This window comes from Electrophorus electricus, chromosome 26 (assembly GCF_041902795.1).
Source record: "Electrophorus electricus isolate QZ-2024a chromosome 26, ASM4190279v1, whole genome shotgun sequence".
NCBI lineage: Eukaryota > Metazoa > Chordata > Actinopteri > Gymnotiformes > Gymnotidae > Electrophorus > Electrophorus electricus.
Window position 1 is genome coordinate 1,697,501 of NC_137522.1, and position 18,900 is coordinate 1,716,400.

The 18,900-nt window shown below is 44.6% G+C and overlaps 1 protein-coding gene and 1 long non-coding RNA gene across 2 annotated transcripts in view; one reads left to right on the forward strand and one right to left on the reverse strand.

Annotated features, from left to right (window-relative positions):
- Positions 1-1,740, forward strand: part of LOC145653791 (uncharacterized) — an 8,576-nt gene extending 6,836 nt beyond the window's left edge. Inside the window, exon 3 of the long non-coding RNA XR_014119991.1 lies at positions 1,401-1,740. This is a non-coding gene — a long non-coding RNA (uncharacterized LOC145653791). The remainder of the gene's footprint in view (positions 1-1,400) is intronic.
- A 761-nt stretch (positions 1,741-2,501) lies between these two features.
- On the reverse strand, positions 2,502-18,587 carry LOC113588269 (uncharacterized). The gene is made up of 6 exons (XM_081708035.1): positions 18,534-18,587; positions 15,812-16,002; positions 13,476-13,556; positions 13,296-13,324; positions 11,937-13,131; positions 2,502-11,488 (listed from the first exon to the last, which is right to left on the reverse strand). The coding sequence occupies exons 1-5, from the start codon at positions 18,585-18,587 to the stop codon at positions 11,975-11,977; spliced, it is 1,512 nt and encodes a 503-aa protein (XP_081564161.1). The 3' UTR covers positions 2,502-11,488; positions 11,937-11,974.
- Between the last annotated feature and the right edge of the window lie 313 nt (positions 18,588-18,900).

Sequence of the window (18,900 nt, forward strand, 5' to 3'; positions counted from 1 at the left end):
GGGTTTTAAAGTCCAGACAGTGCAGCTAATATCTTTTCCTTATGTTTCCCAGCTTCATTGCTGCCATAGCAACAACTGGCAATGAAAACAGGTACTAATGCAGTTCATTAGCATTAAAATGTCTCGCCTCCAGAAATGTCCTTAATTTTGACTATCTGAAGGTGGTCGACAAAATCATTTTAAAACTTCTCCTGGTTTCCATCATGTCCAGCTGGTAGTCGCAAGAGACATGGTCCTACAGTGACGCGTTAGAATGACTGTTAGCGATCGTTCCTTTGTGTTAATAAGTTTATATGTCCACATCTAGAGCGGTTGCAGGGCCACAGTTATTAACTGATTAATCATTCGTCTCACCCTTGAGAGTTTTGCAGGTCTTGGGATGTGAACTGCTGTGCTGTAGATAACAACGACAGTCTAATGGTTTATTATGGATGCTGGTATTGAAACCAGAATGGGAAAACAAAACAAAACAGAGAAATTATAGAGAAATTGTGACGTTTCCTTTGGAACAAGCAGATATAAATCTTATGAATTTAAGACAGAAACATCAATGAGGATTATCTACAATAAAGTGTGGTACAGAACCTGGGAGGTGTCCACTGGGAGCAGCAGATGTCCAGTAGGACTAGTTAGCCACCCTCTCTGCAAGCTCATTTAAATAGAGATGCTCACTTGAGTAAAGAAATCATGCGCAAACATGACGACGCTAATGGAAAGCTGCTCTAAATATAACTCTACAAATGACAGTGAAGACAGGACATCCTGTGCAGTCCAGCCGCATGCTTTGTACAGCTGGACTTTTCCATCAGTAGATAGAATTAAATACTGTAGAAACAACAAGAGGTTGTGTATGCAATTACAAGGAGATAATGCATGATGAGGGCGGATTCCGATTCTTCACTGGTCATTGATGTGTCAGGCATAGCATCATGCAAACGTGATATTCCCTGTACTAACAACAGGGACCACAATAAGGCAATTTTAGACATGACTGAAAATCACCCCATTATTGATGCTTTTAATATTATTCAGTTTAAAATTCTAGATGGAAAATTTAGATATTCTCATTTTGTCCTCATTTGGGAAAATGGTTTCAACCATGCTGAAACAATTAAATGGTTACTGCTACTTGAAAATATCCATTTTCAAGGCAATGAAAGTTATTTCCAAAAATTAATATATTAGTGTCAGTGGTGTGATGCCGCTGGAGTAAAACTTGGCTGTGTGTTCTGGAAGGCTGTTTTAGCGTACGAACATAGTGGGGATTTTTACCAGCTGGTGTCTGTTGGGACCCCATTAAATTAAGCATTATGCTAATTAGCTACACTCTAAGAATTCCAAAAATGACTGCTGACTGAAGAGCTGTCTCTGTGAATAAGGCACGTGTTTCCACCACACAGGGGGTCCCATCTTCACCGCCATCAGACGTGATCTGCCGAGGAGAAGCTTTTAACTGTGACTGCGAGCTCTAGCAGCAGAGACCAAGCCTCAGCTTGCTGTGGGTCTGGACTACATTCACAGCACTTGACAGACGCTCTTATCCAGAGCCACTTGCACAGTTACCAATGACAATATGTGTTCTCCCTGGGACCCAACCCGGAGACCCTGGCGGATCTAGCCGTGCTCCACCTGTGCTATTTTTAGATGTAAAGATTACAAGAGCCTGATGGTATTTAAAGCCTGATGTCTGATTCATGGGATTACTGACAATTAAAGGCAGTCTGCATGATGCATGCCTGCCTGCCAGAATTGCGAGGGTGTACACCTGCTTTCTGTGGTCTATCACGAGAGACAGGAATTCTGATTCAAGTGCATCTGAAAGTAAAAAAAAAAAAAAAAAGAAAAAAAAAAAGAAAAGAAAAATTCTACAGTAGATGCTGCCATTAACCAACATCTGAATTAAAAAAAAAAAATTAAAGCAAAAGAACTAGTAGATTATCGGGATTAGGAATTAGAGGGGCACATTTGGTGGAATTAAATGAGTGTGTCTAAAAACCAAGCTAAGCGGTGCTCAGTTCCTCATAGCGACAGCGTCTGCAGTGGAGCAGCCGTAGCCAATGGCGAGGTGCCGTCGTGCACTGAGAATGCCTCACATCTGTTACACGGACATTGCATCAGAATTCACACCGTGGTTTTACACACAGACGCACAAATGGCAAACCCCTCCCAACACAGACGCACAAAGAGCAAACTCCCCAATACAGATGCACAAACATTCAAACCCCCCCAATACACACACAAACATTCAAACCCCCCTAATACAGACGCACAAACATTCAAGTCCCCCCAATACACACACACACACACGCACAAATGGCAAACCCCCAAACATGGACGCACAAACATTTAAACCTCCCAATACGGTTGCACAAACATTCAAACCCCCAACACAGACGCACAAACATTCAAACCCCCCAACAAAGATGCAGAAATGACAACCCCCCCCCCCAAACACAGACACACAAACATTCAAATCCCAAAACTGAACTGAATTTGCATTTCTGTTACATAAACAAGCATGCAATATGGCTGACTGAAGGAAAACCTAATAGCTGGCAGATCTACAGGGACAAAGTGCCTTCTAAAAAATATCTATACTGAATGAGCCATTTCATGGCAGTCACCATAATATAGTGGAGTATAATAAAGTATAGTGGAGTATAATGTGTAAAGACCTGACATCCATAGAAGTAACATCTGATTAAATGTCTGTTACCCTGGTCATGCGTCAGACAGATATGAAAACAAATGTGAATTAAGAGTTTACTCATTAATTAGACACAGATGTGGTGATAGAGTCTGTGTGGATGTCTGTAGCTGTTAGCAATCCTGCAAGTCCTCATCACAGGTCACTGCCTGAGCACTGGACTGCTGATTAGGTGTGTGGACAGCAGACTGTCCTTAACCCAACGGTGACACCAACACATGTAACTCCAGCAGGCTGGTACAACACCCACTAGAATGTCATGTGGTGTCACCGTCATGGTTACTGTCTGCGGTGGGAATGTTGCGTCTCCCACATGTTATCCACACAGCCATCAGAAACGGATCAGGGCTAAAGTTGGAAGTGGGTGGATTGAAGACTCTGCCTGGCAACACATGGGCTACACTGTATACTTGTGTGCCTATAAAAGACACATATAAGATTAGCAGTAGCAAACATAAGTACCACTGACAGTTAGGAAGGCCAGCTTTCTAACAAAGTTCTCAGTGAGTGAAATTTCTACATCTGTGGAACTTGTATTTTTTATTTTGTTGTATGAATGACTGACAAATGAGCACCTAATTGGTTGGGTGACGTATGGCCCTGACTTATAACCCAGACTTATGACCCTGAGACATAATTCCGAGACTTAAGACCCTGAGACATAATTCCCAGACTTATGACCCTGAGACATAATTCCCAGACTTAAGACCCTGAGATATAATTTTCAGACTTATGGCTGGAGTACAAAGCAGGTGAAAAAGTCAGGGGTAACAGATAAGAGTCTGTCACTATTTATAGAGGCAGAAGGGAAGGCCTCACTGACAAACAGGAAGCCTATTGGGGTCAAAGGGAGTTTTCTTTTTTAAATCAGCTAGAGTTGCGCTAATGTGATTGCTGATTATGAATACCTATTTATATAGCCATGTTTTGAATGAATGTTTTTTACTTTAAAAGTAAATCTACTTGACCATAAATTTGTGGTCTAAACCAACCAAGGTGAATTTAAATCGTGCACCCAGTTAAACCCCCTCTTAAACCAATAATCTTCTCTGAGGAAAATATGTTTACAGTCCTGGCATAAATCCCAATGGCTAGTGTCAGAGCACAGCGTCCTTTAAGTAGACTTAAGTAGCCTCGTGATGCAGTTAGCTTTAACCGGTGTGGGTCAGGTAAACACTGCCGCAGGTGCCAGGTTAAAACACTGGGTTGCCCGCAAACAAAACAGGGTGACCTCTTTGAAAGCACTACAGGCATGCCACTGTAGAAACAAGAACGTCTCCGACCACAAAGCACAGTGAACTAACCGAGGATCTGCACGAAAACAAACAGGACTTCATGCTGCACATCACCCAGACTGAGATCCATTTTGTAGAATAGACTGGCTCATCTAATCCATTCATGATGTTCCTGTCTGAAATGACTAATGGTGTCAAAGGTACACAGGGCCAAAACATATACTCTTATATACTCTTACACACTCATACATATATACATACAGCATGTTACTGTTATTTCATGCCAAAAGGAATTTCACCAATCAGGAACATTCAAACATTACCGCTAAATTATCTTAAGTAGCTTTTTCCCCCTTATCTCATGGTAAATTTGCTCAGATTTTGTATCGCTAAGTTTAAACACTACCCCAGAACATCTAAAGACCAGCTTGCACTGCGACTCTGCAATTCAGTGTCCTGCAACTCCTCCTCGACCACCTGTCTGGCCATTTAAACCACATCTGATTAAGGACTATGGCTTCATTGACTTCATGACTATACAAAGACATTTTCTGGAAACTAACCAAATGGCCTCTCGTCTGACTATTGGGGGGGCTTAAAGTGTTTAGGAGAGCCCATATACGTTCATATTGTGAATACAAATGGACAAAAAATAACTACCCCCTGACAGCTAGAAAAAGATATAAAGGTCACTTCAAATAGAAGACTCTAAAAATCTGAATCTTCTAAACAAATTAATCCATACACACTTTATTAACTCAAAAGCCTGAGGCTAATAAGACAAGAGCAAGATATCATTACCATGAATATAGTGATAAAACTAGTGAATTACTAGCTCGGCAAATTAAAAAAAGAGGAACCTGAACGCCTAATTCATTTTACTAAATAAGAAAGTGGAGCACAGACAAGACTACCGTAGGATACCAACAATGAATTAACGAGGGTTTACAAAAGTTTATGTACATCTGAATGCACTGAAGATAGTGAACTTACTGACATTACTGACATATGAACTGAAGCAAAGCCCTCAGACCTGAGGGATTCCCAGTGGATTTTTATCAGCCTTTTAGGACATATCTTTAACCACTCTCACAAATCTGGTTAAGGAATCTTTGAGCTGTGGAAAACTTATAAAATCTCTAGAAATGGCAACAATTTGCCTAAACCAGGGAAACAAAGTGTAGCTCATATAGGCCTTCTTAATATTGACTATTATTACTAATTATTACTAAACAACTTGCTTTAAGACTAGTGAGATTACCCCAAAGATAACTCATACAGGCAAGGATATGACAGTGTCTGGAGACATAACAGAGACAGACAGAGGCCGACAGAGACAGACACAGACAAACAGAGACCAACGGAGGCAGACTGAGAGACACAGACAGATTGAGACAGAGACAAACTGAGACACTGACAGACAGACAGAGACAGACAGACAGACACAGACAGACTGAGACAGACAGACTCCAACCTTGATTATGTTAGTGGACACTGTGAACACATTCAACAGGACCGAGCTCAGCTTTGCTTCCTCTTCCAAACTATGGTAGCTATGGGTTTTGAAAAATCCTTTTATCATTTACATGTATATTTTCTGAGCCCCAAGGTGCAGGCCTTGACTAATGGCTTCCTGTCGAGTGCTTTTCTCTTGACAAGGAGCTGTAGGAAATGTACCATGTGTTTTTCAGCATAGGGAAGCTTTAGCTATGCTGTTTGAGCTCACCACTGCATAAAACACATTCAACTGGACTCCCAACACAAGTGGACTTTATGTATCTTATATGTAAAATAGTGCATATACAATAAATAACAAAATACAATACAATAAACAACACAATAATGCATATACAATACATATGCAGTAACATTATACAATACACAGTATACAACATTTAAAACATTTGAAATATTTGGAAAGGAAAATCATAAATTGCACTGGGTTTTCATCAGTGCATTCTTACAAAGTTTGAAATCTGTGATGATGTACACTACCTTAAAGAGTTTAATAACTTCATTACATGATTAAGGAATCTTTGAGCTGTGGAATACAAGATTTGGAAGATTAATCATGCTTAACCTGATTTATTTCTACATTCCTCAAGTACCTGGGTAAAGGTGGGACAGATATGTTAGGGGAACCCACATATAATAGGATGGATAAATGTAATAAAGATGAACGTGCTTTCCATTTATTGATCTTTTTCTGTCATTAATGATAAAAAGATTTCTTAAAGATTTAGATACGGAAATCATACACTTTCTATGGGTTGGAAAAACAGGGAATTAAACTGATCAGCCTACAAGCAGCACATATTAAAGGTGGATTATGATTACCTAATTTTGGGGCCCAATATTTAGCCAAACAGATTTCCATAGAGCAGTAGCAGATGAACGAAACACCCTCTTTCAGCTTCTTCCAGTCTGGGATCAAAGGCTACACTCGTTAAATTAAGCAGAAACTCACTGATTCTAAATTCATTTCATGCCTGGGAACATACGTGCCTCTTTATTGACCATAAACAAACTCTGTATAAACCAGCCACTTTTCTTTAATCATGTTATCCCTGATGGAATTAGAAACAGTTTCTTAAATTATTAAGTGCAAAAGTGTGAAATCTAATGGGGGCATCCAATGAAAACTCTCCAACATTCCCCATTTAGTCTTTGCTCTAAAAATGATCCTTTCTTAAAGTCAAAATCCTCGCAATTTAAAATGCAGTTATGTAAAACTCCCAAGTATTTGATACTATGATTCTTAATCAGAAATGGCAGAAAAACTTCAGGTGTGCATCAGCCATCAGATTGGGATAAGGTTACAGAAAGGACGCAGACAAAACCAATTTAACGTGACACACAGAACATTCTTATCTCCACATACATTTATTAAAAATCTCTCTCCTATGTGTCAAAAATGTAAAAACATCTAGCAGTGATTTGATCTACGTGTTTTGGGAATGCTCCTTGCTGGAAGCGCCTTGGAAATGTATTTCCAAAGTGACATCCCTAGCGATTCATGCCGATGTTGATCCTGACTGCAGGACCTGTTGTTCCGGTGATGTGGATTTGCTGAGTGTCCATTTTAAGAAGTGTAGCAAGCTAGCAAGACATGCTTATCAATGAACTAGTAATGACCTTGTCTCTTACATCCTATGTTGTGCAAGGAAATGTAGGATACATAAAAAGTCCATCACATCCATCAAAACATGGGAGATCTTTATACCCTCAATAAAGATGGATTCATTTTCTTAGACAACTGAAAGCCTCTTCTCTGTCCAAGGATTTGGTATAACAAGCAGGTCTTTCTATGTCCTGTCTGCAGACAGGACTTCACTGCTTGTAGCTGGAAGATATTGAGGTGATTAGGGGAAGAGTTGGAGGTGGGCCTTGGAATTATTCAAACAGGAAGTGGTGTCGACACTTGTCCACATCACTATGGACACGAAATAGCTAGACAATGATCAGCACTGCAGGAGTTCACCACTCCAGTGTGGTTCACAAGCAGTACTGATTAAACTTCAGTGTGGATCATAAGCAGTACTGATTAAACTCCAGTGTGGTTCACAAGTAATGATTAAACTCCAGCGTGTTTCACAACATGTAACCTGAGTCATGATTAGACTCAAAGGCATGAAAAGGAAACAGAATGGATGCTCGGTGCACAGCGCATGTCATACGTCTGGAGGACAAGATGCCCAGAAGATCAGCGCAGAGGTCCTACACGAGGAAAGTGCGCTTTCTATGCATCCAAACACAAGTAGAAATGCCAGAATGTACAAAAAGGAAGCGTATATTACCATCACCACCACTACTGTTACTACCACTACTACTACTAATAATACTAATAAAAATACTAATATTCCCAATACTACCACCACCACCACCACTACTAATACTGTTACTACCACTACTACTAATGCAAATACTACTACTACTTGTAACGCGTGGTGGCCCGAGTGCTGCAGGGCACGAGGCAGGATGCACAGACTTCCTCGAACATTTAATAACAAACGACGAACATTTAATAACAAACGACAGCGGCACTCACGTATTACAAACAATAAACACGAACAAGAAACGATTGCTGTTAAACAAACACAATACACAAGGAAACATGTAACAAACATGTTACATTCAGACATTACATCTACAATGACCAACCACACCGTACACCCTGACGTGAGTTTAAATACACACAGACAAAACGAAGTACAGGTGCGTGCAGGTGTGGTTACAAACTAAAGTCCTCCTACTGCATGTGGCTGGCCAAACCACGTGATTCGCGGGAGGCGAGCGTTCCGTGACACTACTACAACAAATAGAAATGCTAATACTAATATTACCAGTAATACCACCACTACTACTACAAATACTACTAATACTATTGTTAGTACTACTGTTTCTACTACTACTAATACTACCAATACTACTCCTAGTACTACTACTACTAATTCAAATACTACTTCTAATACTACCAGTACTACTACTACTACTATTACTACTACTACAAAGACAAATACTACTACTACCACTATTACTACCACTACTACTTCTAATAATAATATTAATATTGTGTTGGTAATTCAGTTTACAGAGAACCCCTCATGTGTTTATGTATTGCTGCTAATCTGCAGCCCTGCTAAATCTCTTCACACCCAGTTCTTTGACACTCCATATTCCCATATTACATATATTCTGCTCTCAATGTGCCTTTGTGCTTGAAAGTAATTAAGCCTCATATTTATGCAAATGCATTACAGTGGAAAATCTGCCATGACAAAAATTGCGTTCCACTTTTCACCATATTGCGTTTTTTTTTTTTTTTTGAGGTGTGGAGGTTGGAGCAGCTCACTGATGCGTGGACTCAATTAAGAGGCGCCTGCTGCGTTCTTCTTCTGCACTTACAGCATGCGCACTCTGTGCATCTCTGCCCCCGTGACCTCTACCCAGCAGGGATGGCTCGGCTCTGGCACCTGAAATGGCGGGCGGACAGGCTTTTCTGTTCATCGAGAAGGGCGGAGCCTCTTCTACATATGCGCTCGCTCAGAGGTGATGCTGAGCCGAGCCAAGGCCATAATTACAGGAGCCGTGTGGAGAGTCAGCTGTTAATGTCCTGTGTAGCTACACGGGTCCTACCTGCCCCTGACAGGGAGCTCTGGACAGCATCGTTGCCACCAGAACTCACAGTTAACGAATTGCAGCGCCTTTCACGTGCACATTTACAGTTAACGAAACGCAGCGTCTTTCACGTGCACATTTACAGTTAACGAAACGCAGCGTCCTTCACGTGCACATTTACAGTTAACGAATTGCAGCGTCTTTCACGTGCACATTTACAATTAACATGTTTGTGGGGTGTATGCTTTGGGGGGAGGGGGATCAAATTCAAATTCTAATAGTGCACAAGAGGGAAAGCTGTGCTGAATAATTGGACCACATGACCCAGCAGTCCAGAGGGACCGTTTTAGCCAAACTGGGCAGAACCCCTACTGATCACAGCTTTTCATTACTGCAGAGTCTGCCATAGAAAAGCATCGCTTCTTTGTACTAGTGACCCCAATTCAGGCACAGGGGACGTAATGATGCAATAACGGTTCTAATGACACACGACTACACTGTCTATTTGACTTGATTTCTGATGCCTTTGTTTAGGCAAGCACACAGCACACAGTAGATGTCTACCTTCATTTGCGCTGGAAGACACTGGAGTGTTTGACATAAAAACACAAGAAATCTAAAGTGTGTAAGTGTACAGTAGAAAGCTGAGCTTTGTAATTCACTGAGCCCAACTGGGAAAGAGCAGGTAATTAAAACATTACAAAAGTGGAGAATCCGGATTAAGTGGGTCTGTCTGGCCCAAGGACAGTCCTCTATGTTTAGTGTCTGTGCTGGAGGAGTGTAAATCACACATGCTGTTATGTTTCCTTATATGGAGGCGAAGGACAGGATGTGTTTCTCATCTGCACATGTGAAATATCTATTACACGTCTCAATATGTGAAATATGTGCGTTACTTGTCACCATAAGTCAAATTTGTTTGCTTGTGTTTTATGCAACAGCCGCTTTACAGGTGCGAAATGTGTGTTGCATATCTTTACATCTTAAATCTGTCAGTTAAATATCTCAACATCTAGAGGTTACACACTTCCACATCTGAGTCCTTTCTGACCACTTGTCTTTTCGGATTCTCAGACTTTGCTGGATCACACACTAGTTCACCTGCAGTCCTTATGAGCATCAGTTCAATCGTGCAAGGAAAACACGAGGATGACGAAGGTGCTAGATTAATGAGAGCCACCGTGCACGCCATCTCGGTATTATCTGAACATTCTGTCCTGTGACTGCCTTACAACAGGAGTTCTCAGTCCCGTTTTCCAGTTTGCTTACGGAAATCTGGTGAGAAGAAATTTCTGCACTCTTCATGAGTGAAGTGTTCTGCCGCCTGAAAATCTAAACCCTCCTAAAGACCTCCTGAATCAGGGGTCTGAGTCCCCACCACAGTCCACATTTCCTCATGGGGCTTCAGGGATCGGCAGTCACGTGCAGTCACGTGAACCTGAAGCCTCATCCCTGTCTGGGCTGTAGTCATTAATGGAGCCTTTTTGCAGGCTAAAGAGGCGTTGTGGTTTAACTGTGTGCTGCGTCAGTGTTTATATGGATGGGACATTTGAAATCTATTTGTCGGATGAGGCACTAAGTGCAGCAGGGATCATTCACGAAAAGGAAGCGAACGGAAATATGACAAAACCCACAACCTACTTCTGCCTGCTGCAAATACCCCACGAGGGCCCTGCAGGATCATTCACCTCAGAGAGGATCGCGGCACGTCCTCCCATAAAGACCGTCGACTGTGGAATGGCTAATGCGTCTGAAGATGCAGCAAAGCACATCAAAGCAAGAGCACAGAGTTACTCCCCAAGAACCAGGAGGAGAGGTCACACCCTAACGCAGGTCACTCCCTAAACCACAGATGGAACCAGCTCTGCCTAAAGAAACAATATCAAGTTGGTCAAACAATTATTCATGGAGGCCTATATTTCATTTAAATTGGTACATTGACTATAGTTTCTATATCAGTGTACTTAAAGCTGCAATGTAGACTAACCTGAAGAGTTCAGGACCCTGAGATGAACCAGAGTCCTGACAAATGCTGTAGAAGGCGGAGCCTGGAAAAGACGAACTAGAGGCAGAGTCTGAAAACGAACCAGAGTCTTGTCAAACGGCGTAGGAGGCAGAGTCTGAAGAGGTCTCCGGCTCACTCTGGCTGTTGGCACCTACAGCAGCAACTACCACACACCTTCAGCAGTGTGTGGGAAACAGCCCCAGAAATCCAGACTCCAGCTGATCACGCACAAGTGCCTCATGAATATTTGAAGAGTACATGCCACTCTGTTCCAGCACAGTCTCAGGGGAATCTGTGAACTAGCACACACACACACACGCAAGCATATTCAAACACATTTACACAGATGCACCCATAGATGCATGCATTGATTACACACACACACAGGCAAGCACACACATACATTCATGGACTCACACACCACTGCACAAACACAAACAGGCAGAGCGAGAGAGGGAGAAGAGAGATATTTTACATCAATGCACCTTGAATTTCTTCATAACTGAGATGCAATTTGCAGTGTTCTCTTTCTTCACTGCACAAACACACGTGACCATGACGGTCCTCTGACCGTTGAAGCACCTGACTGCTGTCTCGGGGTAGATATGTACATTTACACTCACACACTTGAGTAATTGAATAAGAAAACTAAAGGGTGTGTGTAAGGCACCCAAGGTGTGTAAGTGCCTTCATAAAGCTCAGTTGTGTTAACTGTGTTTGGCACAATCAACCAAGTCACAAACATTTGGAAGAAAACTTATGAACACACCAAGCATGGAGGTGAGAAGGCCAATGCTGTTGAGATCATAGACATTAAAGTCAAACAGACTCAAACTACTTCTCATCTACTGCAGGCTATCTGCAACACTACCTGAAAGTGAGACAGTACCACCCGAGTGCTTTCATCAGTCACAGAGAAACAAGCAGAAGGTTTTGAAGAAGCGTGGACACAGCAGTGTTGTAGAGACAGGGCTTCCCGGGCACAGCAGTGTTGTAGAGACAGGGCTTCCTGGACACAGCAGTGTTGTAGAGATAGGGCTTCCTGGACATGACAGTGTTGTAGAGACAGGGCTTCCTGGACACGGCAGTGTTGTAGAGACAGGGCTTCCTGGACACGGCAGTGTTGTAGCGACAGGGCTTCCTGGACACGGCAGTGTTGTAGCGACAGGGCTTCCTGGACACGGCAGTGTTGTAGCGACAGGGCTTCCTGGACACGACAGTATTGTAGCGACAGGGCTTCCTGGACACGACAGTGTTGTAGCGACAGGGCTTCCTAGACACGACAGTGTTGTAGCGACAGGGCTTCCTGGACACGACAGTGTTGTACAGACAGGGCTTCCTGGATACGACAGTGTTGTACAGACAGGGCTTCCTGGATACGACAGTGTTGTACAGACAGGGCTTTCTGGACACGACAGTGTTGTAGAGACAGGGCTTCCTGGACACGACAGTGTTGTAGAGACAGGGCTTCCTGGACACGACAGTGTTGTAGAGACAGGGCTTCCTGGACACGACAGTGTTGTAGAGACAGGGCTTCCTGGACACGACAGTGTTGTAGAGACAGGGCTTCCTGGACACGACAGTGTTGTAGAGACAGGGCTTCCTGGACACGGCAGTGTTGTAGAGACAGGGCTTCCTGGACACGGCAGTGTTGTAGAGACAGGGCTTCCTGGACACGGCAGTGTTGTAGAGACAGGGCTTCCTGGACACGGCAGTGTTGTAGTGACAGGGCTTCCTGGACACGGCAGTGTTGTAGCGACAGGGCTTCCTGGACACGGCAGTGTTGTAGCGACAGGGCTTCCTGGACACGACAGTGTTGTAGCGACAGGGCTTCCTGGACACGACAGTGTTGTAGCGACAGGGCTTCCTGGACACGACAGTGTTGTAGCGACAGGGCTTCCTGGACACGACAGTGTTGTAGAGACAGGGCTTCCTGGACACGACAGTGTTGTAGAGACAGGGCTTCCTGGACACGACAGTGTTGTAGAGACAGGGCTTCCTGTCAGGAAGTAGCCTAAGCCAAGCTGATCTTGAGTTGAGCCTCCTAATTCTGCACGTACTGAAGCCTCAACTAGACTGTGCTTCTCATTATTACTCGAAAGGGGAACTACTGAAACCATGTGAGCAGAAAGAACATATCAGGTCATATGTTAGGCGATATCTTTCTAACGTGTGTGTGGTTCAGCATGTTCCATGCTTCTTAGTGCAATCGTGTTCAGCTTCACCCCACTTCCGCCACCCAGTGGCCGAGTCAGTCGTCTGACAGAATGGAAACACGGTGAACACGGGGTCACGTTGAAGTCGTGAGCGTATTCCCTTTACTTGGCAAAGGCGGTGATGCTAGTCTCCTGGAACGGATGGTGATGTGATGATGAAACCGTTTTCCTCTACTGGACCTCGTCTCCCTGACCTGATGGGGTCTGGCCCTGCTGTGAAGTTCCACACGCATCCCTGAATCACATCTGAGTGCAGACTGCCTGCTGAGACACTGCTGAGAGGTGAGAAACACAGCACAGTTGAAATGAGACATCACAGGTGTGGAGAACAGAGAACAATGTGCCAGTGTTTAGCAGTTGGCACAGTTTGACTACAATTGGTACAATCTGACTACAGTCAGTACAATCTGAATACAGTTGGCACAGTCTGACTACAGTCGGTATAATCTGACTATGGTCGGCACACCCTGACTACAACTAGCACAATCTGACTACACAATGGGCTCTATAAATTCAGTTGGTCCACCGTGACTACAGCGTCACCCACGTCTTGTGGTCAGAGACAGTGTTTGTTCCATCCAGCCCCTGAGCTCCTCATGAGCTGATGTGAACTCGGCACATCTGGATGGAATGGGAGGACTTACACTGGACAGGAAATGAGTGTGTGTGTGTGTGTTGGGGGGGCAGGGCACAGTTGAACAAAAGGACAAATGCAAACATCTTGCACACCCAAATATCAGTATCTCATCTTGTTCATTATCTGCGTGTGAAACAGTACACGCCGATTGATCTTACATGGGAGACAATTTATTCTACCACAGGCACAATTTCCCCAGATGTGATTTATTTACCACAACCTAGTTTATAACCAACAAACAAATATTACCGTTTACTTATTTAAAAATAATTACTTTTATTTGAATAGAAGCTAAACAGCCTGCCACCTGTGGTCATATGTCCGACACCATTTCTGTGATGGCCTTTAGTTCTGAGCTAGACTATGACTTACACTGGGCATGTTCTACTACTGACCTGGAATCAGTTCCAAAAAAATACCAAACCAAAAAACAAAACACAAAACACAAACCCAATCACCAACAAACAGAGCGATGATGAACTGGGCCTGAAACTTTTTAGCCAGCATTAAGTGGAATGAGGGACCGTGTAGCAGCACTATAATCAACTTTCCACTAACTCAGCATGGATCCCATCAACAATGCGCAAATACTGGACAATTTGGTGTGTATCTCAATATGGCAGGTTGAGTTTGTATGGAAATGATTCCTCGCTGCAGAATAGGAGGGGAGAAGCTACAGGGATGAATGAGCATTTCTTGGCCACCCAACACCTCCCTTCCCCCTTCTGGAACAATCTGAAACTCAGTGACACTCCACATCCATGGATTGTATCCATGTCTTTTGAGAGACTTTGGTATCTTGTGACCAGGCTGCTGTGATACGCCACGACACAGAGCCACCAGTGTTGCCGTCTGCTGGAGATATTGGCTGAAGTTAGCATTCCCGGTCTCTCTGCTATAAACCTCCAGCTTCTCGTGAGGCTGCTATGACAACATGCATTCCCAGGCCAAGAGCTCTTTCCAGCCAGCAACGGACTTCTTCACCCCAGTAAACTGCACCATCAGCAGACAACAACTGCACACGCAGCGTCTCCCTGCGTAACGGACGCCAGGCGCCGCATGTCCGTGAGGGGAAGGTCGAGGAGAAGCCGTCAGCCCTCTGTCATTTCCTGTGTGTGTTTTTATCTTCTCGACAAAGCACCGCTCGGGAGGCTGCGACACAGCAGGGAGTGCTCTGGGACTACGGCACATCCTGGTCTCTTCGGGATTTGAACGCATCCTGGTCTCTTCAGGGCGGAGACAGCCTGCCTGTCGGGCGAGAACGAAGCCTGTTACGCGCTCCCTCCCGCCCGACTGTGTGAGCTTCACCCTCTTTCACCCTCCCAGATCTCGAGGAACCCGATTTCGCTTGTAACAAAACAGTGGAGAGGAATAAGGAAGGGGAGACTCTGAGACAATGCAGGGAAACAGGCACCCAGCAGGGAAAAGTGAGAGGTGTGGGCATGAGGTCATCAGCTGAGAGAGAGCGAGAGAGAGAGGAAGGGAGAGCAAGAGAGAGGGTCTGCGTAGAAGAGGAGAGGTGGAACAGCTACCGCTCTAAAAACTTTACATATACTATTTTCACTCCCCTCTGCCTGTATTTGCAAGCATGTGTAAAATAATAACAGCAGGAGAGACTGAAACTGAAGCATGTGGAGATTTTGTGCCCAGTGGGATGCAGATATCGGCCTACGGAGGGGAGTCAGTACGGCACCGGACGCCAGTGTTCAGTGTGCGTCAGTAAAAGGAGATACCGCGTGAAGCCTCCATAAGCTTATAGATCCCTTCATAAACTTTCCATAATCTATGGTTTAGCAAGTCTATTTATGATGGTAACATGCAAATTCTGGGCATAGCATGGTCATTTCTAACGTAAAAGGGAATGAACGATGCAGAGCTGTTAGGCTGTAGAACCGTTCTGCACGGGTCTTGGGGCAGGACGCGCTGACGATGTCGTCCACAGACGACATGGAGAAGAGTTGTAGCGCTTTACGGCACCTGGAGCGCTGGAGACGGAGAGTCTGAACAAACTGCCGAGGCCGGTGGAAGGTTGCCTCTAGCCAGCGTTCCTGCTCTAGCCAGCGTTCCTGCTCTCGACAGCGTTCCTGCTCTCACGGCAAAAAAAAAAGAAAAAGAAGAAGCACACCAAACATCTCCGAAGGCTTCTCTCTGACCCACTTCCTACTTGCTTCTTCAATTTCTTTGAAATTGTATTTCTATTATTCAGTGCAGACTTATTCAGTGCAAACTTTCAAGTCTTTCTTTGGCATATCCAAACAGAAAAAGGCTTTGAGCAAATGAGTTCTCCTATTCGGATGAGCCCCTACGATCTCCGTGAGCAGAGCAGCTATCGCAGCAAAGGAGCATTTGGCACATTCCTGGAATGACGGGACACTAGCCCCACCCCCTTACTTCAGCCCCACCCCCCTTACTTCAGCCCCACCCCTTTACTTCCATCCCACAAGCCTCACCCTTTTGGGCCTATCCACAGGAGGTTAGGGTTAGGGTTAGGGGTAGGGTTAGGGGTTAGGGGGTATGGGTTGGGGTTAGGGTCTTCAGTGTGGAAGAAGAAGCAATAGTGAACTCTATGCAAACTGAATTTTAAAAAAAAGAAGGAAAATAGATGCAAAGGTGTGAAATGCAAATCGTGTTACTCACAAGCTACTGGTCTGAGGTTTATATGCTCCATGTTTACAAGACGCATTGTCTACGAGCAAGTCAATAAAGTGAATTTAAAATATTGGGCAAAAAGGGAAAAAGTCTAGACCATCTCATTAGCACCTCGTCTGAGCGCCGTGTAACACCCAAACACGACAGATGTCAGAATCTCACTGCTAATCTCCAGGCGCTCCCTAATGAACCGAGGGCCTCATGGAAGCGTGGTGGTGCTCATTCTGGACTCAGCAAAGGAGGAGAAGATCCGTATTTGAGAAAACGGACATCTTATTAAAAACCTTACATATTAAAAACCTTAAAACCTTACATGAACTGAGATTTGCGTGAGTGCTGAGAGCTGTCTGGTGCAGTGCAGTTTTGCGGTCCTTGGAAAAGCCTGGAGACTACTGATCTGACAGCAGGCTGCCTACAGGTGCATCAACGCAGAAACAGAGCACTAATGCGTTTGAAATTAATGCTGATGGTTTCACCAGCACCCGATGAATTGAAATGGGTCTTTAAGAGAAATGTGAAGTGCTAATCCAGCACTAAATGAATAGCATTAGAGTTTATCTGAGCACTGATCAGAAATCGCTGGGATATAGTCACCAAAGCTTCAAGATTAACTCAAATATATATGTGAAAAGCTTCAGAGAGTGAGGGAATGAAAGAATGAGAAAAAGAGTGACAGGAAGAGTGAGAGGGAGAGAGGGAGAGAGAGAGAGAAAGGGAGAGAGAGAGTGAGAGAGAGAGAGAGAGAGAGAGGGGGAGAGAGAGTGAGAGGGAGAGAGAGAGAGAGAGAGAGAGAGAGAGAGAGGGAGAAAGAGAGAGAGTGAGAGGGAGAGAGGGAGAAAGAGAGTGAGAGGGAGAGAGAAGGAGAGGGAGAGAGAGAGGGAGAGGAGAGAGAGAGAGAGAGAGAGAGAGAGGGAGAAAGAGAGAGAGTGAGAGGGAGAGAGGGAGAAAGAGAGAGAGTGAGAGGGAGAGAGGGAGAAAGAGTGAGAGGGAGAGAGAAGGAGAGGGAGAGAGAGAGGGAGAGGAGAGAGAGAGAGAGAGAGGGAGAAAGAGAGAGAGTGAGAGGGAGAGAGGGAGAAAGAGAGAGAGTGAGAGGGAGAGAGGGAGAAAGAGAGTGAGAGGGAGAGAGAAGGAGAGGGAGAGAGAGAGGGAGAGGAGAGTGAGAGAGAGAGAGAGGGAGAAAGAGAGAGAGTGAGAGGGAGAGAGGGAGAAAGAGAGTGAGCGGGAGAGAGAAGGAGAGGGAGAGAGAGAGGGAGAGGAGAGAGAGAGAGAGAGGGAGAAAGAGAGAGAGTGAGAGGGAGAGAGGGAGAAAGAGAGAGAGTGAGAGGGAGAGAGGGAGAAAGAGAGTGAGAGGGAGAGAGAAGGAGAGGGAGAGAGAGAGGGAGAGGAGAGAGAGAGAGAGAGAGAGGGAGAAAGAGAGAGAGTGAGAGGGAGAGAGGGAGAAAGAGAAGGCCATTTGAAAGTGTGTCAGTTGCACCAGTGTCAGTTGCATTGATCATATCCGGAAAAAAAGGGGAAGTACTGTGAACCGTCACACTGGTGACTTTTCAGCTGCCAGATAACGTCATTGAAGCTGTAGGAACTGGCACTGTGTACACGAAACCTTTACACTACAAAACCATAGTAAGACTACTTAGTGGAAAATGATCTGTATAAACAAAAGAACACACTTTACATGCAGGTTGCGAGAAGAAGACACCCCTGAACACACACAAGTGAGTGTGCCCCTGTGCACTGTGCTCTCACACTCAATGGGCATTTAGCACTAATGAGCCCAAAGCCTCTTCATGTAATGGCAGGATGAAAGCTCTCTTCGTTCCAGGCCTGTGCTCCTGGCTCAGTGCCAGGGATTTGCATCACTCTGAGAGCGAAGGACTGGGGACAGACGCCTGAGTTAGAACACATACCTACATGGGGGGGGGGGGGGGGGGGGGGGGCGGAACGGGCGGAGCTGAGGGGCGGAGCTGACCTGGCTGTACTTCTGGAGCTCTACTGCTCTGTAGTGACTCTGGCCCACCTCCATGTTTCATGTTGGTGAGGTGGGTCAGGTGTGATTGGTTAGGGTTGGAACTAAACTCTGCAGAGTGCTGTACCAGCAGGGCCAGATCGCGGCCCCAGTAAGCTATAAAAGAGCCAAAGTGATTTAGGTTAGTAATTTAGTAACTAACTTTGTTCAGGTGTGATGTGAGCTAAATGTGACAGGGAATGTGAGATCATGAGTGTGAAACAGCAGATCCTGCAGGGAAACCTTCACTGCAAAAAGGCTTTTGCTGCCTTCTCTATAGGGATCAGACCTCAAACATTTTTCTTGTGCTGTTAATAGCAATACAGCATGC